Raw genomic sequence first — 23,732 nt, 5'->3', positions numbered from 1 at the left:
GACATAGACAATGACTGTTGAAACTTCTGACATTGTGAATGAGAAATAACTCTTGAGTATTATATATGTATGTGAAATAAAAGCTACTTTGTGTGTAAATGTAAAAGTGAAAATATAAATGTTAACAATCAACTCAGAATCATGAAAAACCCTTATTTGACCCCTCATAAGTTACTTAAGGGCCGATTTAAAAAAAAAAAAAATTCTCGAAGATAATTTTTCGGTACCCGAATTCAACAGCTTTTTTTCTGGGTTTCCCACGGGAATTGAACTTCAACATTTTAACACATGTTATTACACACCTTTACAAACATATTGGTGAAGAAATTTTTTGGTAACAATTTAGTTAACAGATTTGTGAAATATCTCATAAAATGCCCTTACTATTGGTGAGCGGGAGGCAAATTACATCACTGCAACCTCTGTCCTGTGACCCTTAGGCCCCCTGTCAAGTTTAGTTGTGATTGGATAAGTAACGACTGAATGTATCGCGCTCAAAAAAACCAGACAGACACCAAATTGCATATTTTAGTATGATGATGATTCTTGCAAATTGTTACTTCAGTCCTATTATTAGTCTCAATCGAAGAGGATGTGAGACTATTGCAATGCCTCTGTCTGTCTATGTGTGTCTTATATATTTTCACTCTAAAAATAGTTTTCTCTGAAACCGCTTGTCCAATCAATGCAAATCTTTAAACATCGGAAGCATTCCCCATGGATAATATTTAATTGCTAACTCTGACGTCATAGGTCACATGCTATGGCAGCCATATTGGATTAAAGGGGAAAAAAATTGGACATCATTTTCTCCAATACTGCTCAACGAAAAAAACTGAAACTTGGGATACATCATCAACTCCCCATATATGGTGATAACGATGATGTCATTAGTGAAGTGGTATTCCAGCCATAATTGGTTGAATTGAAATCCTTATCCAAAAAATCTGAAACCTCATAACTCTGATATATGACCCGACGTGAGTGAGTAATTAAATTTATGATGTTCCTCACCTTGCCAAGAAACTATGTGACACAATAGGGTGCATGGATGGTACGGGCATATAGGCCATAATAGCAGTGGGCCATAGCAGCAGCATGTTCAGTTAACGATGTTTCTTTGTTTTATTTGTTTGTTTGGAATGAACATGCGAGGTGAGACTGTGCTCTGCGAATGCCGTTCTAGTTGTATATAGGTACATATTGTTGCGGATCTCCAGAAGCCCGTCCACGTGACAAAGGGGGGTTTAAACCCCTTTTCCCCTAGGGTCTTCGTGTCCACGAGGCCGAATCGCCACTTCCGCAGCGAGCGTGAAAAAGGGTATCGGGTCGACGCCGCACGTACCTTTGACCCACGCTGCCACGAAAACGGGGACCGGACCTCGCACAAGCCACGCTTAATCGAGTACGCCCGGGCGGTGTGCGTATCACGTGACTCGTGCCGTTACCTTTTATTGAACCCGATTCGAGCGGTTCTGTTCGTGCGATGCTAAGCCAATTGATGGAAAGGACGGGAACGGCCAAATAAGAGGAAGAACACGATTTATTATTTATGTACAATAATCAGGATCATTGTACAATAATCAGAACAATAAATCATAACAGCCCTGGTGTTGGGCTAGCGGCTAGGGTGCCGGCTTAGGATCCTAGGATCCTGGGTTCGAATCCCGGTCGATCGCTGAATTAACGCCAGGGGGGTTGACAGTCTGTCATCCTTCCGAGGTCGGCTAATTGAGTACCAGTTCACTGGTAATTCCCTGTTTGTCGTTAAAGGCGGCAAAAAGGGTTGGCGTCAGGAAGGGCATCCGGCCATAAAACATTGCTTCAAAAAGGGGACCAAAAAACAACAACCACGGTTCCCGAAAAAGGCCAACCCCTGCTTTGCGGGGGGAAATGGCCTCTAAAGGTGGTTATTTTATTTTTTTTATTTATAATCAGGATAAAGGAAAGGGGACACAGAGCAGATGCTTAATCAATGTTAACTAATTCCCAGACAAAGGGCCCTCTCACTCACGCGGGGAAAAAGAAGGAAGGAAGTTCGCACGCCAAACGCGCCTTGCCGTCGGTCGCTCCGGGACAGCTCGCCCGGCGTGGCCCTCTGGTGGTCACGGCACGTATGCAGGGAAACGCAGGCAGGAGGAGATCGCGCGTCTGTGGCCCGGAACGGGTCGTCTTCACAAGCGGGATTTAATACAGGCAGCAGAGCGCAGGGCACAGGGCACGGAGGATTCGTGTACAACGAGGCTATTTCAAGCAATTCAAGTCCAACACTCCGACTCGTTCTCTGGCTCTCGCTGGCTCTGACTCTCACAGGGGCTCCGACTCAACTCTCACGATCCTCCCACTCAACTCTACTGAGGCGGGGGGCCCAGAGCAGGGTTTTATGGCTCTGCCCCGGCCCTACCTGAATGTTCCAGACGACTCCTCTCGTCGTCGTTGTGAGCCACTCCCCCCGAGCTCTGATTGGCGGCTCGTTGCTTACCGGCCACTCCCTCCTGCAGCTCCTCCCTTCAGCCTTGCCAGACTTGTTCAGGCCGAGCACGTGGCATTCCAGCGCAAAATAACACCTAAGCTCACTGGCCTGCTCAACGCAAACTAACACAGGAAAGGACTACGCTTACATTTAATAAGAAATAACTGAACTACAGCGAGGCTACATGTTGTGGTGCAACTACCTACGAGGGGGGGGGGGGGGTCATTCTTTATTCTCAAAACCGCAACAATATAATAAGAATTGACCATTTGGACTGATGTACCATAATCGGTGTTACAGAGAATTGGTTCCACCGAAGCAGTTTTTTGGCAAAGGTTATACTGAGTGGTTTGCCATCCCTCTCCTGGGAGTAGTTGGGGCAGGAATTTTGACTTTGGCCTTGGTGCCAGCGATAGCTCGGTTACTCTTCACAAAGGAGACCATGGGATCTTTAACGTCCCGGAACTAATTCCGGCACACACAGGAGGTGAAATTTAACGTCCATCCGAGGGTCGGCACACACATTGATTGATGAATCACCCTGCTGTGAACCACCAGGATGAGTTTATAGCTAGGTCGGGATTCGAACCCAGGCTTTACAGTTTAGAGTCATCTTGTCAGCCTCAATTCCTATTTTATGTAGCTTTTATTCGGCACCAAAGGTGCTTGGAATTAATTGCTCAAACCTACACTATAGTTGCGTACCTCATAAATAGATTGTCCCAAGTTTCTTGTGAGGAATCATTTTAACTCTTCGTCTTATTTCACATTCCCATATGGAATACCAAGTTTCGAGTACGTATTTGCACTTTGATACCGAGGCTAGTGGATAGATCTTTGACGACTCGTTTCACGCACATTGGTCCAAAAAAATTAATGTTGCAGTTACGAGCACGACTGGGTCTTGTTACCACCACGTCAGTGGGATGTACCGTACCACAAATATATAGGTAACCATACTCACCCATGGAAACGAGGTAGTTTCGTCGTTGGCCTTCAGAACTGCAGTGCAGTAGCTCCACGTGGATGGTCGACTCCGGGGACGAAGCACCACGACCAAAGCTTTCCGAGCACGACCCCTCTCCCGAGCTGTCCCCGCTCCCGCCCGCCGGCTCGGAGCCCCGCCCATGGTCTCCGATGGACCCCTGTGCGGGAACCTGATCTCCGGCCGCTCGTGGACAGGAATCATACAACTCGGTGAGAAGCTCTTGCACGAGTACAGCACTAGGTCGTGGTGACGGATGCTCTTCATGGACTTCGCAGTCACACAACTCCTGCGCCATCGTCATCATGACCTCAAATCTTCCACATCGACAAAAGTGTAAGGAAATACCCTTTGGAACCTCGAAATACCTCGTCGCGCAGAAATCACAAACTTTTCCAACTATGCAAGCGAATTCGTCTGAGGCCGAGGCAACTCCACAGGGAACAGAAGTGTGGATGAGAGATTGGAAAGTGCACGACGAGCTGGTGATCCACGCAGCGGAATGCACTATTCATGTGAATACCTGCACTTCCTTATTATGGCGCAAACGGACAAGGGTAAATAAAGTCGAACGACAATAAACCCTTCCACGGAATTGAAAATACAACAATAACGTCTCTGAAGTTGTTTCCACTAGAAAGTTTCACATTATCGGTTCCTTTGTGTCCTGCGGTACCTCTTGGATTTGTCCAAACGCGGAAGTGCAAAAGTTTGTCAAAAACTTTTTAAATAAATAATTTATTAGACACCTGTCGCGCGCAGCGATTCAAAGGAAATGGAGAATTAACGATTCGGCAAAGTTGCTTTGATTATGTTTTTATATTGAACATCATTTGCAAGAATTCGTACTCGATGGTGCGACGCCTGAGATGGAAGATTTAAAAGATGGGTTTAAGCAATTCCCCCCTCTTTATTATATGACGTCACATACCCCCCCCCCCCCCCCCCCGCATTATACCGCTAAAACTTTTCATTTCTCCACTCAGGTGTAATGTGCTTGGACCCATTGCTAGAGGTCAGGGATCAGGCTCAGGCCACGTACACAGAGGCTGAACAGTTTATGTCTTGTTTCTCACTGAATCCTAACCTATCCCAATGGCCGGATAATTCGGACCTGAACCAAAATCTAATCGACTTGTTCTTGTCACCTAACTAATTAATCCACCAAGTTTATTCATAACTCGTCCATAACTTTTTAAAATATCATGTTATATATATCGCTTTTCACCCGATCTCTCAATGGTGAAGAATCACTAAAAAATTAAATAATTATTGTAGCCGAATCCATATTCAGATCTTCACCAAAATTGAACCAATTCTTCCTTGTCAGACACCCAACCTGTCCACCAAGTTTCGTCCAAATCCGTCCACAAGCTTTTGAGATATCCTGCTATATATCGTTTTGGCCCGATCTCCCAATGGTGAAGAATCACTTTAACATTTCTACTAGCCGGATCCGAAACCGGATCTTCACCAACATCTAATCATTTCGTCCTTGTAATATATGCTACCTCACTGCAAAATTTCGTCCGAATCCGTCCACAACTTTTTGAGATTTCTTGTTCACAGACAGACAGACAGACACACAGACAGACAGGGGTGAAAACATAACCTCCATCCACCTTCGGTGGCGGAGGTAAAAAAGGCCAACCAGTTGCTTTTGCATCAAGAACTCTCACACAAACAGAGATTATATGCGCAAATAGAAAAGGAGTGCCTCGTAATAGTTTTTTCATGTGAACATTATAACCAATATTTGTTTGGCAAGGAGAAAGTGAATGTGGAGACAGACCATAAGCCATTGCAGAGCATATTCTCAAAACCACAACTCACCGCACCGAAACAACTACAGAGGATGATGCTGAGGCTGCAGAGATACCATCTCGACATCAAATACAAGAGAGGTATTGAGGTGTACATCGCGCACATGCTGTCTAGAGCTCACCTCCCACTGAAAAGAACCCAGGAAGCAAGCACAGAGTACGAAATCTTCAAGATCCAACAGGAGAAAAGATCTAGAGATGTGCTAAAGACACTCAATTTCACTGACACTGTCAATGTCTGTGATGAGAGACTATGGCGGATCAAGCGACACAACCAGCAGGATGAAGCTCCACAAGCATTGCAGACGGAAGCCATTTCAGGATGGCCTGAGCAGAAGGAGAATATGCCTGTCGGTATCAAGTAATACTGGACTTTTCGAGATGAGATCGTTGCTCAGGGCGACATTCTGTACAAGGGCAACCGAATAATCACCCAAAGCGATGCGCCAGAAGATGACAAACTGCACATACTCGAGCCACATGGGTGTTGAAGCAAGTCTCCGTAAAGCAAGAGACATCCTGTTTTGGCCCAACATGAGTGGAGAGATCAAGGAGTTCATAGGCTAGTGCATTACATGCAACACAATTCAGGCCAAACAACAGAAAGAACCACTCATGATGCACTCGGTTCCAGACCGACACTGGAAAAAAGTGTCAATCTGGAGTTGACATGGTCTCCAATGGAAGAGGAGAATTCCTTGTAACAGTGGACTATTTCTTTGATTTTTGGGAGTTGGACCAACTATCGACGTCCATTTCCAACTCCATCAATGACTGTTTAAAATAACATTTCAGCGGACATGGGATACCCGAGATCAATCATCATGAGCGATATCGGACCCCATTTACTTAGTGAAGAATTTGCCATGTTTACACGAGACTGGGAAGTTCCACACTACACGTCATCGCCACAGACGCCACATCATCCCCAGTCAAATGGCAAGGCTGAAGCAGCAGTGAAGATTGCAAAGTGAATATTTAAAAAGTCTACCAGAACAAGTGCAGATGATTGGAAAGCGATCATAGTGTGGAGAAACACCCCTCACTGAAGCAATGGACAGTAGCCCAGTCCAACGTCTGATGTCACGTCGCACCCAGACAACTCCACCAACATCAAAATGTTTGCTGAAACCTAAGATCACGAAAGATGTAAAGGAAAAGTTGATGCTGAAAAGGAAAAAATCCAAACTACACGACGACAAAACGGCAAAGCGGTTAGCAGAGCTGATTGTTGGAGAAGCAGTAAGAGTGCAAACGTTCAATGCACTCAACAAGATGAAACCAACATGGCAACGGAGCATACTGTATGTATGGAGAAGTTATCACCTCGATCATATTGAGTTAAGGTAAATTAACAAGAATATCGATGAAATCGCAGACATTTACATCAAACCAACGGAGTTACTGCAACACAAGTCAACGTTGAGGGAAGTGATCAAAAGCTGCCACCAAAAGGACACCGGCGAGGCACTGGATTTGGACATAAGAACAACAACTCGTGGAGAACCTGACAACGCGGAAGACAAAGTGAAAGCAACTCCACAACACGACCAACAAGACTCGAAGCAGCAAGAAAGCGAGCAATACGAAGAACGTACCAACCACAACCAAGAAAAGTCTCAACATGAACATGGACCATCAAGAAGCCGCAGCGATTCAAAGATTTTGTGTGTGAGAATGTAACGACAAGATAAATGACTCGTTCAAAAATTGAGTAAAGTGAAGTGCAATTAGTCATGTGGGAACTCAAGTGCTAAAAGGAGACTAGGAAGGAATTGTGGGTGTTTTGGATTTGTTTGGTGTTTTTTGATGAAAAAGGGGATGTTCGAATAAATTTATATGCTGCATATAATACAATGGGTGGAGATGAGTGTGCGCATGCACGGGAACATGTCTGCTACACATGCGTGGAAAGAAGTAGGCAGAGGGTGCTGAGGATGAATTAAACCATGAAAACAATCGCTGATGTCTGGTGAATTATTTCTGATGATACAGCTTTTCTGGACACCCCACAAACGGAAACAGTTGTGTGGGTGGTTTTTGTGTTTGATTTTTGTGTGCGAGTGTGTGTGTGAGTGTGTGTTCTTGTGTGTGTTTTGTTGTTGAGTGGTGAGGTTATAAGTGTGGGTTGCTGGTTGGGTGCTCCAGCAAAATACACTACATGACCAAAAGTATGTGGACACCCGAACATCGAACATCTCATTCCAAAATCATGGGCATTAATATATGGAGTTGGTCCCCCTCCCCCCTTTACTACTATAACAGCCTCCACTCTTCTGGGAAGGCTTTCCACTAGATGTTGAAACATTGCTGTGGGGATTTGCTTCCATTCAGCCACAAGAGCATTAGTGAAGTCGGGCACTGATGTTGGGCGATTAGGCATGGCTCGCAGTCGGCGTTCCAATTCATCCCAAAGGTGTTCGATGGGGTTGAGGTTAGGGCTCTGTGCAGGCCAGTCAAGTTCTTCCACACCGATCTCGACAAAACATTTCTGTATGGACCTCGCTTTGTGCATGGGGTCATTGTCATGCTGAAACAGGAAAGGGCCTTCCCCAAACTGTTGCTGCAAAGTTGGAAGCACACAGTCATCTAGAATGTAATTATATGCTGTAGCATTAAGATTTCCCTTCACTGGAACTCAGGGGCCTAGCCCGAACCATGAAAAACAGCCCCAGACCATTATTCCTCCTCCACCAAATGTTACAGTTGGCACTATACATTCGGGCAGGTAGTGTTCTCCTGGCATCCGCCAAACCCAGAATTGTCCGTCGGATTGCCATATGGTGAAGCGTGATTCATCACTCCAGAGAACGCCTTTCCACTGCTTCAGAGTCCAATGGCGGCGAGCTTTACCCCACTCCAGCCGACACTTGGCATTGCACATGGTGATCTTAGGCTTGTGTGTGGCTGCTCGGCCATGGAAACCCATTTCATGAAGCTCCCGACAAAAGGTTGTTGTTCTGACGTTGCTTCAAGAGGCAGTTTTGAACTTGGTAGTGAGTGTTGCAACCGAGGACAGACGATTTTTACGCGTTACGCGCCTCAGCACTCGTTGGTCCCGTTCTGTGAGCTTATGTGGCCTGCCACTTTGCAGCTGAGCTGTTGTTGCTCCTAGACGTTTCCACTTCACAATATCAGCACATACAGTTGACCGGGGCAGCTCTAGCAGGGCAGAAATTTGACGAACTGACTTGTTGGAAAGGTGGCATCCTATGACGGTGCTATGTTGAAAGTCACTGAGCTCTGAGGAGGCACTGAGGAGGGGTGGAAGGGGAGGGGGAGGGGGGAGAAGGGGCGGAAGGAAGTGGTTAGGGGGGAAGAGGAAGGGGGAGGGGGGTTTAGGAAGGGGGGAGGAAAGGGGGAGAGGAAGGGGAGGGGAGAGGGGAGAGGGGAGAGGGGGGTATATGCTGGTGGGTGAATTTGGCTCACGTTTCTGAGTTAAGTGTGATGCCGATCAGGAAGAAGAAGAAGCCGTACTACCAAATTCGTGTACTTCCGGAATTGTTTGATTTATTTGTATTCAAATGTCTGGTGATTGTTTTGTATTTATTTATGTGAATGTGTACTTGCATATAACTGTCATTAATTTTAAAAGGCTTAGGCACTATCGAGCGATTTTTTTTTTTTAACTCCAAAAAAACGAGCTTTTTTTTTTCCCTTATTATTATTATTTTTGGCCTAAAACACTCCCAGACACTCACTGATTAACCTCTGAAAGTTTGACGAAGATCCATTCAGCCAACTCTAAGAAAAATGGCGATGCACAGACCAACATCTCTCTTATATAGTAGACTAGCTGAAAGCACCCTGCGTTGCCCGGGTTCTTTTTGAATGAATTTACTACTATAATTCAGCTTTTACTCACGGCCGTAAAAGATTGACTACTATAATTCAGCTCAGCTTTTAATTGCGAAATGGGCCCAGCCTGGCTGAGGCGGCCTTGACCGGCCTCACCACCTAGCCTATAACCTTCCCGGGGCCCGTCCCGACATTTTTGGTTCTTTTTGAATGAATTTTCAACTATAATTCAGCTTTTACTTGCGGCCGGAGAAGATTGACTACTATAATTCAGCTCAGCTTTGTTGAAAGTCACAGTCTTCTGTTACACACTCGCGCTTCGGTGCCGTTCGCACACGCGCGCCATTCACCCTCACACATCACACCACGGACCTTCCACGAGCGCCCGGATTGCGTCTCGATCCCAAGCGCGCGAAAAATCTTTTTGCGCCAAACATTTTCGCGCCATACACGCTCCTATTCACCTTTGGGACCCTTTTCCACAGCAGCACCTGCAAACTTTCATTTGGGTTAGGCAGCACGACATCACGATGTGAATACAGACTTTGCACATATTCCATCACCATCTCCGATTTAATTTCTGCTTTTGCCGTCTCTTCGTCCCCAATTTCCACTATAATTTCTTTTTCTTTTTCTAGCCCAACGACCGCCGGTGCGCTTAAAATTTTCTCTTCCAATTCGGCAGCCTTTGGCTTTTCCATATGCCGAGTCGCGATTTCTACCCCGGGCAACTTAACTGCGCTCTGCCCAAGCTCGCTTTCCACGCGTTCCTCACATCGCGCTACCCCGTCGCGTACCAATGCGACTTTCCCGCTCGACCTGCGCCTTATCTTTCCCCATCTCTTTTATTAACTCCCCTCGGGTGTTCATCTTTGCATTCAGCCCGTTTTTCACCTCTTCCAATTGACCACCCATCTGTTTTATTTCCCGGGCGGATTTGTCCCCCATTTCCTTCAATTAGCCCCCCATTTTGTTTTCCAATTTATTTAACCCGTCCTTCATTTCTTTCATTTGGTCACCCATTTTTTCGGTCAACTCGCCCCTGCTACTCCTTAACTCGTCCCTTATTTCTTTCATTTCCTTACTTCTTTTTTCATTGTCGCACTTTGACTCCGCCATGTATTCGCTGAACCGTGCCATGAACTGCTGCAGGTCAAAGACCGTTGGTACAGCGGGCTCGGCTCTCGCCGCCACGTGCGAGGCACCACCATTTTCTACCCCTTCTGCCTCTACGGCTGTACCCTCATTAATGTCCTCCTCCATTTCTCCCAATTATTCCCGGGGGTCCTGGGTTATTAATTCTTCTATCTCCTCATCTTCTAACCCCACCGGCATCCGACCGCTTTGGCTAGCCATGGCACGAATTTAATTTAGATGTTAATAACTAAATTTCGGCCGCTCGTAATTTTCGAGTGCGTTAAGCGCACTTCGGGTCCCAATCCAAACTCCTGACACCAATTGTTGCGGCCAATATGCAAAATTGGTGTCCAAAATTTGGTCTAAAAAATTTCGTCCCAGGTTCCAAATACCACTCCTGACACCAAATGTTGCGGATTTCGACGCCGGCCTTCTCCCCTTACCAAGGGGGGATTAGTCCCCTTGTCTTTGACTGGCCGACGGGACCCGGGACCGATGACGTCCTTCCCGGACAGCGCGAAATAGGGTCTTCGGACTAGAATCACTATTACCTAATTACTCGCGCTGCCCTGAAATGAGGAAATAAGCCCTGCACGAATCACGCGTGCTGAGACGCCGAGCGGTGCGTACACGCGATCCGTGCCATTTATATGGTGACCCCGGTTCTAGCGATCTTGTTCGTACCACGCTTAGCCAATGGAGAAATCACAAAGGCGATCGAATTGGGAAGAAAGGAATAACAAGATTTATTTACACTATTCACAATGGTTCCGAGAAAAGAGGACACAGTGCAGCCTTAAAACAGCCTTAACTTACGACCCAGGACAAACGGGCCCGTCACACACACAGACACACTCACACGGGGCTTGCAGCTGCAGGATAATGTTCACCCCATCCAGGGATGGCTCTCGTGCAGCTCCCTCCCACACACAAGAACACACACTCACACACACACTCGCACACAAAAATCAAACACAAAAACCACCCACACAACTGTTTCCGTTTGTGGGGCGTCCAGAAAACCCTTTAACCTTTAATGATCAATATGTGCCAATCTTAAAACCGTAGCAATATATATATACCATGTCTCACTGCGACGGCCGAAAACGTCGGCCGCGTGAGGGCCGGGAACTCTGCGAGCAGGCGAGCGAACTTGTTTGCCGCCGGGAGGGCGCATGCTAGTTCGGTCGGCGCGGAGCTGCTCATCGTGCATGCCAGGGAGCTGAAAGTCTCGGCGTTGACAAGGCGACACCATTTGACGTCGATCAGCAGCCCATGTGCGCAGAGGAAGTCGGCGCCCAGCAAAGCCATGGGTACGCTCGCCGTCACAAAGGTCCAGTTAAAGCGCTGGTTGCCGAAGCAGAGGGTGACGTTGCGCGGGCCGAAGGTGCGGATGGCCGATCCATTGGCAGCGACCAAGGAGGGGCCGCAAACGGCGGCCTGCCTGTCCTGCTCGGAGGCGGGTATGACGCTCAGTTGGGCAACGGTGTCACAAAGGAAGCGCCGCCCGGACGCTTTGTCCTTGATAAAAAGCAAGTTGCCCGAGTGGCCGGCGCTCATGGCTGGTAATGAATGCCGGCCCGGTCGTTTCCCGACTTGCCGAAAGTGCACGGGGGTCAGCATGTCCGAGCCTTGTGTCCGAACCTGGCGTGGTAATAACACCACGCCTGGTCAGGTGGCGGCCCCGGCCGTCGTGTTGGGAGCGGTCGGCGCGGCGTGGCTGCCGCCAGTTGCACCGGCAGTTCGGCCTCCAACCGCACCGGGCACTCGGGCGCCATGGGCGTCACCTCGGACGGCGGCGGGCTCCAGGTAGCTGCCCCGATGTGCTGGCCTGCCGAGGAGATCTTGTCGGCTTCCCTGGCGAGGGCGCGGGGATCCGTGATCTGCGTGCCTGCCAGGGCGAGGCGCACATGGCTAGGCAGCTGGCGGAGGAACAGCTCTCGGAAAAGAAAATCCGGGGAGTGCTCACCGAGCAGCGAGAGCATGTAGTCCATTCGTTCGGACGGTCGCGTGTCGCCGAGCTCGGGCAGGTCGAGCAGGCGTCGTGCGCGTTCTGCCGCTGAGAGGGTGAATGCGTCGAGGAGGAGCGTCTTGATCACACCATACTTGTCAGCGGCTGGCAGGTGCTGGAGGAGGCCCAGGGCGCGGGCCGCAGTGGCGGAGCCGAGTGCCGCTACCACATGGTGGAAGCGGGTGTCGTCGGCGGTAATGCCTCGCAGGGCAAACTGGGAGTCCGCCTGGGCGAACCAAACCACCGCGTGAGCCTCCCAGAAGGTAGGCAGTTTAAGGGCAACTGCCATGTCCATGTTGGGGGTCACCAATGAAGGAGCTGTGCTCCTACGCGAGTTAAAAGGTTTGACGCGACAAAAGACAGGAATTCATCCGAGTTTCTTTATTCAGTAAAACCAAACTCGGGTACTCTGAAAAGCCCATTTATCGGGCAGCAATATATATATACAATCAAACGCGGCGAGAGTGGGCATGCCCGGGCGGCCCGGGCGAGCCTGGGAAAGGCAAGTCTGGACATGCCCGGGAAAGGCGAGACTGAGCGTCTCTGGGCGGTCTGGGCGAGCCGGGAAAGGCAAGTCTGGACATGCCTGGGAAAGGCGAGACTGGGCGTCTCCGGGCGGTCTGGGCAAGCCCGGCACAGCGATCGCTCCGTGGTTGCGTCCTCGGCAGGTGTAAGGCGATTGTGTATGTTCAGCGGCAACCGCTACACACATATATATATATATATATATATATATATATATATATATATATATATATATATATATATATACATACATATATATATATATATATATATATATATATATATATATATATATATATATATATATATATATATATATATATATATATATATATATATATATATATATATATATATATATATATATATACATACATACATTATACATACATATATATATATATATATTGTTGCGGATATGGGATTTGCATCCATCCATATCCGCTTGTAAATATTCCCCTATTTCCTCAATACTTCCCAACTATCCCCAATCCCCCATTCCCTAGTCCCATTTTCTGTAAACAACACTCTGTAGACCCGACCTCCCCCTATTTCCCCCATTAAATGTCGCATCCAGGTCCACCGCATCTCACGTAGACAACTATAGGACATCTTGCTAGTTATTCTTAGTCTATGTCAGTTAAGGATTCGTTTCCATTAATTCTGACTCTTCGTTGCACCAGAATGTGATTGTATGGCACCGTTAGGAAGTTTAGGACCTCCCAATACCTCCCCGCAGCTCTTCCTCACGGTTCAGCAACAACAACAACAACAACAACAACGGCGGCGGCGCGGGGAGTGCGCGTCCTCACTCCGGCTTGGTTGGTAGGGGGTGTTGGGAGGGCACCAGGCCTTTCCAACGAGCCGCCATCGAACATGTGCTCGACGGGGTTACCAAGTAGGGGCTCGCTGTCAGCTCCTCGTCAAGGGCGGAGCCCGGTAACCCCCGCACCCAATAGAAGCGGCGGACCGGTCCCATCTGGGGCGGAGCCAACCAGCCGAGGGCGTGTGACTCCCCGCTGAGCATGCGCAGGAAGAGGGAGGTGACGTCAGATGCGCGCTGAGCTTGGAGAGAGAAGGACGCCACCTCCGAGCGCTGTGACACCTCCCCGCATCTCTGGACTGGACCGCGCTTTATCCTGTCCCTGAGCCAAGGTGCACCTTGTGCTATCGACTGCCTGTCCTTCCCTGCCATCAATCCCTGTGTAAGTCAGTCTTGTTCCGTTTGTCTGTGGTCTGTCTGGGCTAGATAAGATTGTATCTAAGTGCCTATCTCTTCTGTGTCTTTTACCTCACTCTACCTTGTAATCTACCCCTTTTCTCCACCACTAATTATATCCTCCTCCGGAGGTCTTGAGAACTGTACCCCTTGCGTCGTTTCATTTATCCCAGTCGTTGTGTCCTTTCCATCATTGATTTAGCGTAGCGCGATTTGGCCAACGTTCGAGTGGAATCGGGTGAGTTGGGGGTAATCGGGTAAACTGTGCGAACACGGTGGCCATTCCGCTCGGTCAAGCAACATCTTTAGCCGTGTCCGTAACAATATATACGTATATATATATATATATATATATATATATATATATATATATATATATATATATATACACATTATACATATATATATATATATATATATATATATATACGTATATATATATATATATATATATATATATGTATGTGTATATATATATATATATATATATATATATATATATATATATATATATATATATATATACATAATGCACCATTTCATATGTACTGGTATGTATGTATATACATACATGTAGCGGTTACCGCTGGATGCACACAATCGCCTTGCACCGGCCAGAACACGGCCAGACGCGCCTCTCCCGGGCATGCCCGGACTCACTGTTCCCGGGCACGCCCGAACCTCCCGGGCACGCCCGGTCTCGTCTTTCCCGGGCATGCCCGCTCTCGACTTTCCAGGGCTCGCCCAGAGCGTCCGGGCATGCCCGCTATCGCCTTTTCAGGGCTCGCCCAGAGCGCCGGGCATGCCCGCTATCGCCTTTCCAGGGCTCGCCCAGAGCGTCCGGGCATGCCCGCTATCGCCTTTCCAGGGCTCGCCCAGAGCGCCCGGGCACGCCCAGCCTCGACTTGCCAGGTCGCAGCCAAACACGCCCGGGCAGGTCCAGACTCGCCTTTCCAAGGCTCGCCCTTGACACCCGGGCATGCCCGGTATAGCTTTTGCCGGGAAAACTTCCCGACATAAATGTGTATATATATTGCTGCCCGATAAACGGGCTTGTCAGAATACCTGAGCTGTTTTGTTTCAATAAAGCAACTCGGACGAATTCCGTCTTTGGTCGCGTCAATTCTTTCGACTCGCGTTGGAGCGCAGCTCCTTCACGGGTGACCTACCGACATGGATACGGCAGTGACGCTTAAACTGCCTACCTTCTGGGAGGCTCACGCGGCTGTTTGGTTCGCTCAGGCGGACTCTCAGTTCGCCCTGCGAGGCATCACCGCGGACGACACCCGCTTCCACCATGTTGTGGCGGCGCTCGGTTCCGCCACCGCGGCCCGCGCCTTGAACCTCCTCGAGCACCCGCCGGCTGCTGACAAATACGACGCGCTGAAGACACTCCTCCTCGACGCTTTCGCCCTCTCACCGGCAGCACGCGCACGGCGCCTGCTCGCTCTGCCCGAGCTCGGCGACACGCGCCCGTCAGAGCGCATGGACTATATGCTCTCGTTGCTCGGTGAGCACTCTCCGGATTTTCTGTTCCACGAGCTGTTCCTTCGCCAGCTGCCTCACCCGGTACGCCTCGCCCTGGCTGGCACGTTGATCACGGATTCCCGCGCCCTCGCCAGGGAAGCCGATAAGATCTCCTCGGCGGGCCAGCACATCGGCGCGGTTACCTGGAGCCCGCCGCCGTCCGAGGCGACGCCCACAACGCCCGAGCGCCCTGCGCGGTTGGAGACCGAACTGCCGGTGCAACTGGCGGCCGCCACGCCGCACCGCCCGCTTCTGACACGACGGCCGGGGCCTCCACCTGAACGTGCGTGGTGTTATTACCACCCCAGGTTCGGACACAAGGCTCGGACGTGCCGGTCCCCGTGCACTTTCGGCAGGTTGGGAAACGGCCGGGCCGGCGTTCATTCCCAGCCATGAGCGCCGGCCACTCGGGCAACTTGCTGTTTATTCGGGACAAAGCGTCTGGGCGGCGTTTCCTGTGTGACACCGGCGCCCAACTGAGCGTCATACCCGCCTCCGAGCAGGACAGGCGGGACGCCGTTTGCGGCCCCTCTTTGGTCGCTGCTAATGGCTCGGCCATACGCACTTTCGGCCCATGCGTCGTCACCCTCTGCTTCGGCAGCCAGCGTTTTCAATGGACTTTTGTGACCGCCTGCGTCCCCATGGCTTTGCTGGGCGCCGACTTCCTCTGCGCGCACGGGCTGCTGGTCGACGTCAAACGTCGTCGCCTTGTCAACGCCGAGACCTTCAGCTCCCTGGCGTGCACGATGAGCAGCTCCGCGCCGACCGAACTGGCGTGCGCCCTCCCGGCAGCGAACGAGTTCGCTCGCATGCTCGCGGAATTCCCGGCCCTCACGCGGCCGACGTTTTCGGCCGTCGCGGTGCGGCACGGGATCGAGCACCACATACCCACTACGGGCCCGCTGGTCTACGCCAGGGCCCGCCGCCTCGACCCGGCCAAGCTCGCCGTGGCGAAGGCCGAGTTCGACGCGTTGGAGCACCTCGGCATCGTGCGGCGCTCCGATAGCGCGTGGGCCTCGCCACTGCACATCGTGCCAAAGCCGGGGGGTGGATGGCGCCCGTGTGGTGACTACCGCCGTCTCAACGACGCTACCACCCCCGACAGGTACCCGATCCCGCATATTCAGGACTTTTCCGCCCGTTTGGCGGGACGGGTCATCTTTTCGAAAATTGACCTGATACGGGGCTACCACCAGGTACCTGTCCGGGCGGCCGACGTCCCGAAGACGGCCGTCATCACGCCGTTCGGCCTGTTCGAATTTTTGCGGATGCCGTTTGGCCTCAAGAACGCAGCCCAGGCATTCCAGCGCTTGATGGACGGCGTGCTGCGCAACCTGCCGTTTCTTTTCGTCTATCTGGACGATATCCTCGTCGCCAGCACGTCCCGCGCCGAGCACCTCCTCCACCTCCGAACACTGTTCGGTCGCCTCAGCGAGCACGGCTTAATTGTCAACCCGGTCAAATGCCACTTCGGCGCGACGACCGTTGACTTTTTGGGCCACCGCATCACCAAGACCGGGGCCGTGCCGCTGCCGACCAAGGTCGAGGCCATCACCACGTTCCCGCGTCCCCGTTCCATCAAGGCCCTCCAAGAGTTCCTCGGCATGGTGAATTTTTATCACCGATTCGTGCCCCGCGCTGCTCAGCTCATGCGGCCCCTTTACGAGGCCCTCCGGGGCAAGCCGGCCAAGCATGACATTGTTTGGTCCGCGGCCATGGACGCGGCCTTCGCCAGCACCAAACGGGCCCTCGCCGACGCAACGCTGCTGGCTCACCCGGTGCTCAACGCGCCCATTGCCCTCACTACGGACGCCTCCAACTACGCAGTGGGCGCCGTCCATGAGCAATGGGTGGCCGGGTTTGGCAGCCACTCGCTTTTTTCAGCCGGCAACTCCGGCCGAACGAGTTAAACTACAGCACGTTCGACCACGAGCTGCTCGGGCTATTCCTGGCCGTTCGTCATTTCCGACACCTCCTGGAGGGCCGCCCGTTCACGGCTTTCGTCGACCACAAGCCGTTGGTCTACGCAATGGATAAGGTCACGGAGCTGTGGTCGGCCCGCCAGCAGCGCCACCTCTCCGCCGTGTCGGAGTTCACCACGGACATCCGGCACGTCGCCGGCAAAGACAACGCCGTGGCCGACTGTCTTTCTCGGGCCAGCGCGAACGCGGTCCACCTCGGCGTGGACTTCGCGCTCATGGCGGCCGACCAGACCACCGACGCCTCGGTGCAGGCACTCCTTGCGGCGGACACGGGCCTCCGCCTGGCCGACATTCCCTTCGCGGGCACCGTCCTGCTCTGCGACGTCTCCCAGGGCCAGCCTCGCCCCATCGTGCCCGTTTCCTGGCAGCGCCGCATCTTCGCCTCCATCCACGGCCTTTCTCACCCGGGCCGGAAAGCTTCTCAGAAGCTGGTGTCGGCGCATTTCGTCTGGCACGGCCTTCGACGAAACATCCGCGACTGGGCCAACGCCTGCACGGCCTGCCAGCGGGTCAAGGTCCACCGCCACACCCAGGCCCCGCTGGCACCTTTCGCCGTGCCTGAACGGCGTTTCGACCACGTCCACGTGGACCTGGTGGGTCCCCTGCCCCCCTCGCGGGGGTTCACCCACCTGCTCACCATGGTGGACAGGACCACCAGGTGGCCGGAGGCTGTGCCCCTTGCCTCCACCACCACCGCCGACGTGGCGCAGGCGTTCATCGCCACCTGGGTCGCGCGCTTCGGCGCACCAGCGGACATCTCGTCCGACCGCGGCCCACAGTTCACGTCTGAGCTTTGGGGCGCGGTCGCCCGTTCGTTGGGGGTCACGCTGCACCGCACCACGGCCTACCACCCCCAAGCCAACGGGTTGTGCGAGCGGTTTCACCGCTCCATGACGGCCGCACCCATGGCCGGCCTTCAGGACGACGGTTGGGCCGACCGGCTGCCGTGGGTCCTTTTGGGCCTTCGCACGGCCCCCAAGGAAGACCTCCAGGCATCCGCCGCCGAGCTCGTCTACGGCTAGCCGCTCCACGTCCCGGGCGAATTCGTGCCCGACGCTACCAGTCCCTGGTCCGCCGCTCGCCAGCGCTCGGACCTCTAGGAGGCAGGCCGCCCGACGATTTGCCCCCGTGCCGACGTCCCGCCACGGTGGCCCCCAGTCCTACGTCCCCCCGGCGCTTTGCACAGCGGAGTACGTCTTTGTGCGTCATGACGCGCACCGGGGGCCACTCCGGCCGCCGTACGACGGGCCCTTCCGGGTCCTGCGACGGGGCGACAAGTCTTTCATCGTCGACTTCGGCGACCGGCCGGACCGGATTTCTGTGGACCGCCTCAAACCGGCGCACATGGACGTCGACCGACCACCACGGTTGGCCCTTCCTCCGCGGCGAGGCCGCCCCCCCGTCCACAGTTCCCCCCGCTCGACCACCCACCACCACGTCGGACCCCTCCCCACGACCCTCCAGGGGTCGCTTCGGCCGGGTCATCCGGACCCCCCTTAAATTGACCCTGCCGGTGCAGGTCGATTCTGGAGGGGCGTGTGTCGCGGTTACCGCTGGATGCACACAATCGCCTTGCACCGGCCAGAACACGGCCAGACGCGCCTCTCCCGGGCATGCCCGGACTCACTGTTCCCGGGCACGCCTGAACCTCCCGGGCACGCCCGGTCTCGCCTTTCCAGGGCTCGCCCAGAGCGTCCGGGCATGCCCGCCATCGCCTTTTCAGGGCTCGCCCAGAGCGTCCGGGCATGCCCGCTATCGCCTTTCCAGGGCTCGCCCACAGCGTCCGGGCATGCCCGCTATCGCCTTTCCAGGGCTCGCCCAGAGCGTCCGGGCATGCCCGCTATCGCCTTTTCAGGGCTCGCCCAGAGCGTCCGGGCATGCCCGCTATCGCCTTTCCAGGGCTCGCCCAGAGCGCCCGGGCACGCCCAGCCTCGACTTGCCAGGCCGCAGCCAAACACGCCCGGGCAGGCCCAGACTCGCCTTTCCAAGGCTCGCCCTTGACACCTGGGCATGCCCGGTATAGCTTTTGCCGGGCAAACTTCCCGACATAAATGTGTATATATATTGCTGCCCGATAAACGGGCTTGTCAGAATACCTGAGCTGTTTTGTTTCAAATATGAAATGGGGGACAGACGCCGCACAAACACGCAAATACCCAAACACACATTGTGTTTTACATGGTAAATATATATATATATATATATATATATATATATATATATATATATATATATATATATATATATATATATATATATATATATATATATATATTGTTACGGATCGCGGATTAGATGTTATTTACCGAGCGGTGGTATTGCCGCGACCTAACAGTTCCCCCGATTCTTCCCCAACTCACCCGATTCCACCCGACGTTGACCAAATCGCGCTATGCTAAATCAATGATTGGAAAGGACACAACGACTGGGATAGATGAAACGACGCAAGGGGTACAGTTCTCAAGACCTCCGGAGGAGGATATAATTAGTGGTGGAGAGAAGGGGTAGATTACAAGGTAATGAGGTAAAGACACAGAAGAGATGGGCACTTAGTTACAGTCTTATCTATCCCAGACAGACCACAGACAAACGGAACAAGACTGACTTACACAGGGATTGATGGCAGGGAAGGACAGGCAGTCGATAGCACAAGGTGCACCTTGGCTCAGGGACAGGATAAAGCACGGTCCAGTCCAGAGATGCGGGGAGGTGTCACAGCGCTCGGAGTTGGCGTCCTTCTCGCTTCAAGCTCAGCGCGCATCTGACGTCACCTCCCTCCTCCTGCGCATGCTCAGCGGGGAGTCACACGCCCTCGGCTCGTTGGCTCCGCCCCAGATGGGACCGGTCCGCCGCTTCTATTGGGTGCGGGCTGCGGGGGTTACCGGGCTCCGCCCTTGATGAGGAGCTGACAGCGAGCCCCTACTTGGTAACCCCGTCGAGCACATGCTCGATGGCGGCTCGTTGGAAAGGCATGGTGCCCTCCCAACACCCCCTACCAACCAAGCCGGAGTGAGGACGCGCACTCCCCGCGCCGCCGCCGTTGTTGTTGTTGTTGTTGTTGAACCGTGAGGAAGAGCTGCGGGGAGGTATTGGGAGGTCCTAAACTTCCTAACGGTGCCATACAATCACATTCTGGTGCAACGAAGAGTCAGAATTAATGGAAACGAGTCCTTAACTGACATAGACTAAGAATAACTAGCAAGATGTCCTATAGTTGTCTACGTGAGATGCGGTGGACCTGGATGCGACATTTAATGGGGGAAATAGGGGGAGGTCGGGTCTACAGAGTGTTGTTTACAGAAAATGGGACTAGGGAATGGGGGATTGGGGATAGTTGGGAAGTATGGAGGAAATAGGGGAATATTTACAAGCGGATATGGATGGATGTAAATCCCATATCCGCAACAATATATACACACACACGCTCATGACTGCCACAAGGAGGCATGGAAAGAGTGGATTTATAAAATCTCGTGTTATAACTTATAAGTAATTCGTTTTGCATCACAACAGTGCTTAAGCCTTCTCTTTTAGCCATGTATTTTCCCTCGAATACCTTCATACAACTCTAATTAAGCTATTGCCTCTCTCCAATTTGGCTAAGCAGTGGAATTCGCGCTGAGCTTTTAGTGATGTATAACTGAGGTACGCTGTTTGGTTAGATTCCGCGATTTTTAAACGATATTCATATCGGAGCATGAGAACAGTTTCGTATTAAAATGTAGGACTTAATACAGCTCAGAGAGGATAGTTATTGAAAGAATGTAAATGGAATATTAAATCTGACTAAACCTTTTTTTTCTTTTGTAAAACAAAGAGAAAGTTTTATTTGCTTTGACGAAGTTGCGGATGTAGTCGTTGAAGGTGGAGTTGTGTTGATCCTAATTCCTCCCCTCCTGGCTCCTCCCGACCTTATTGCCAGGCGCTTGACACCACCAGGAGGCGAATATCAATATGTATATCTATATGTAGCGATGAAGGACGTGCGAGCGGGAAGCTTACGGGGGAGTTTACTGGAAGTTGCAGAACTAGATGCGTGAGTGAACTGAAGTAAACTTTGAGAGTCAGCGATGCGTCGGTCGAAGATGCTGGAGTAATAATGGGAAAGCGACAGGAAAAGTGGGAGGGAAAGCGAGCAGTGTTCGAGACGAGGCAGCGAGTGGGAAACTAAGAAGTGACGGAGAGCGTGAGGTGTGTGGAGCGTGTGGAAAAGCGAGCACTCGGAATGTCCGAGATGTCCAGTTTCCTGCACATCGGGGACATCGTGTCTCTGTACGCGGAGGGGTCCGTTCGGGGATTCATCAGCACGCTCGGGTAAGAACGCGATGGATTTTTGAAGTGCAAGTGACGGAATGCATGGACATGCGAGAGATCTCCCTTTAAATACAGATCCCATGCGTGTCTCAAAGGAAAGAGAGGTTCGCCGTGGTTCGTTGGTTGGTTGTGTACAGGGAAGGGTTCAAAATGGTTATATATTTTTTCAAGAGTTCTCTTTGTAGGGAAAAAGGGTTAAACAGTTCTTGGAGGGGCGGGGAGTGAGGGAGGGGGGGAGGGGGGGGGGGTGGATATTTTTTGGTTGGTCGGGGCTATTTCTTTTATTGTTTTATGCAGAGTATCTCGTCGACTTTTCTTTTGGCATTTGCTATGAAATTATGCAGTATTACTATTACCCACGTGAGTGAAGAACCCGTTTATAACTACCAGGACCGAGGGGAGAGGCGAGCCCCCGGGGGCCGAGGACGGGGCCATTGGCCCGGGGGCCGAGGACGGGGCCATTGGCCCGCGTGACCGACGACGGGCCCATTGCCATTGCCGCGCGTGGCGGAGGACGCGGCCATTGCCGCGCGTGGCGGAGGACGCGGCCATTGCCGCGCGTGGCGGAGGACGCGGCCATTGCCGCGCGTGGCGGAGGACGCGGCCATTGCCGCGCGTGGCGGAGGACGCGGCCATTGCCGCGCGTGGCGGAGGACGCGGCCATTGCCGCGCGTGGCGGAGGACGCGGCCATTGCCGCGCGTGGCGGAGGACGCGGCCATTGTCGCGCGTGGCGGAGGACGCGGCCATTGTCGCGCGTGGCGGAGGACGCGGCCATTGCCGCGCGTGGCGGAGGACGCGGCCATTGCCGCGCGTGGCGGAGGACGCGGCCATTGCCGCGCGTGGCGGAGGACGCGGCCATTGCCGCGCGTGGCGGAGGACGCGGCCATTGCCGCGCGTGGCGGAGGACGCGGCCATTGCCGCGCGTGGCGGAGGACGCGGCCATTGCCGCGCGTGGCGGAGGACGCGGCCATTGCCGCGCGTGGCGGAGGACGCGGCCATTGCCGCGCGTGGCGGAGGACGCGGCCATTGCCGCGCGTGGCGGAGGACGCGGCCATTGCCGCGCGTGGCGGAGGACGCGGCCATTGCCGCGCGGGACGGAGGACGCAGCCATTGCCGCGCGTGGTGGAGGTGCGCGCGTGACGGAGGACGCGGCATTCTCTCTACCGAGTCACATTATAGTTTAGCTTTGTTTGGCTTTTTAGCATCGCTGGTGATCGTTTTGTTTCATCCTTGGGACAGTTGCTCTGATTTTAAAAACCGCAACGTTCCACCATGCTCACGAGTTAGTCCATTTACTAATTTATTGTTGCACTTGCTTTCTTGACTTACCTCACCTCATAATTTTGTAATAGTCCCGTCTCGGTAAACATCAGAGAAAACGTTTTTTAAAAATTGATTCATCACATGACAGTGCTTTCTTTCCTTGAGATTGAGCATTCTATTTGAGCTGTGTTCATCACCACTCACAAGTTGATACGTTTTGGCGGCAAAGTGATAACCCACCCTCTGGTACCGTCTCGGAAGATTGTGAACCACAATCGATCTCTCCTCTCGTTATCTCAGGACCTCATGCAAATGCATTGGTTGCATTTCTCTCAGGTCACCTCTGCCTGTGGCCCTGATTTGGGCCCTGATTTTGGGCCCTAGGCACGTATTCTGCATCAAAACAGACAGACAGGGGTGAAAACATAACCTCGACCTACCTACCTTTGGTAGCGGAAGTAACAACTCATGAACTTCCACGGAAGGATAACTTGCCGAGAAGATCTCTCCACCTTTGGATTTTCGAGTAAACTTTGTCAAGTAGTCCATCCCAGTCAAAAAAGAAGATCTTTTTAACATTGCCAAAATGCACACCGAAATGGTGTCCTTTTGGACAATTTGTCCGTGATAATACGAGTTCCCTTAGAAGGAACTCAACGCAGAGGACACCATTA

At 52.2% G+C, this 23,732-nt stretch overlaps 2 protein-coding genes across 3 annotated transcripts in view; one reads left to right on the top strand and one right to left on the bottom strand.

Annotated features, from left to right (window-relative positions):
* TBC1D30 (TBC1 domain family member 30) overlaps window positions 1-4,011 on the bottom strand; it is a 117,982-nt gene extending 113,971 nt beyond the window's left edge. For both annotated transcript variants that reach the window (XM_078768039.1, XM_078768040.1), the window contains exon 1: window positions 3,438-4,011. In XM_078768039.1, the coding sequence (XP_078624165.1) occupies window positions 3,438-3,765 (328 nt within the window). In that variant the 5' untranslated portion in view covers window positions 3,766-4,011. The remainder of the gene's footprint in view (window positions 1-3,437) is intronic.
* Window positions 4,012-21,331: 17,320 nt separating this feature from the next.
* LOC137439429 (inositol 1,4,5-trisphosphate-gated calcium channel ITPR1) overlaps window positions 21,332-23,732 on the top strand; it is a 371,962-nt gene continuing 369,561 nt past the window's right edge. Inside the window, exon 1 of the mRNA XM_078767929.1 lies at window positions 21,332-21,794. Within this exon, the coding sequence (XP_078624055.1) occupies window positions 21,706-21,794 (89 nt within the window). The 5' untranslated portion in view covers window positions 21,332-21,705. The remainder of the gene's footprint in view (window positions 21,795-23,732) is intronic.

This window comes from Myxine glutinosa, chromosome 1 (genome assembly GCF_964187855.1).
Source record: "Myxine glutinosa chromosome 1, kmMyxGlut1.1, whole genome shotgun sequence".
Lineage (NCBI taxonomy): Eukaryota > Metazoa > Chordata > Myxini > Myxiniformes > Myxinidae > Myxine > Myxine glutinosa.
This window is presented reverse-complemented; position numbering and strand designations above follow the sequence as displayed.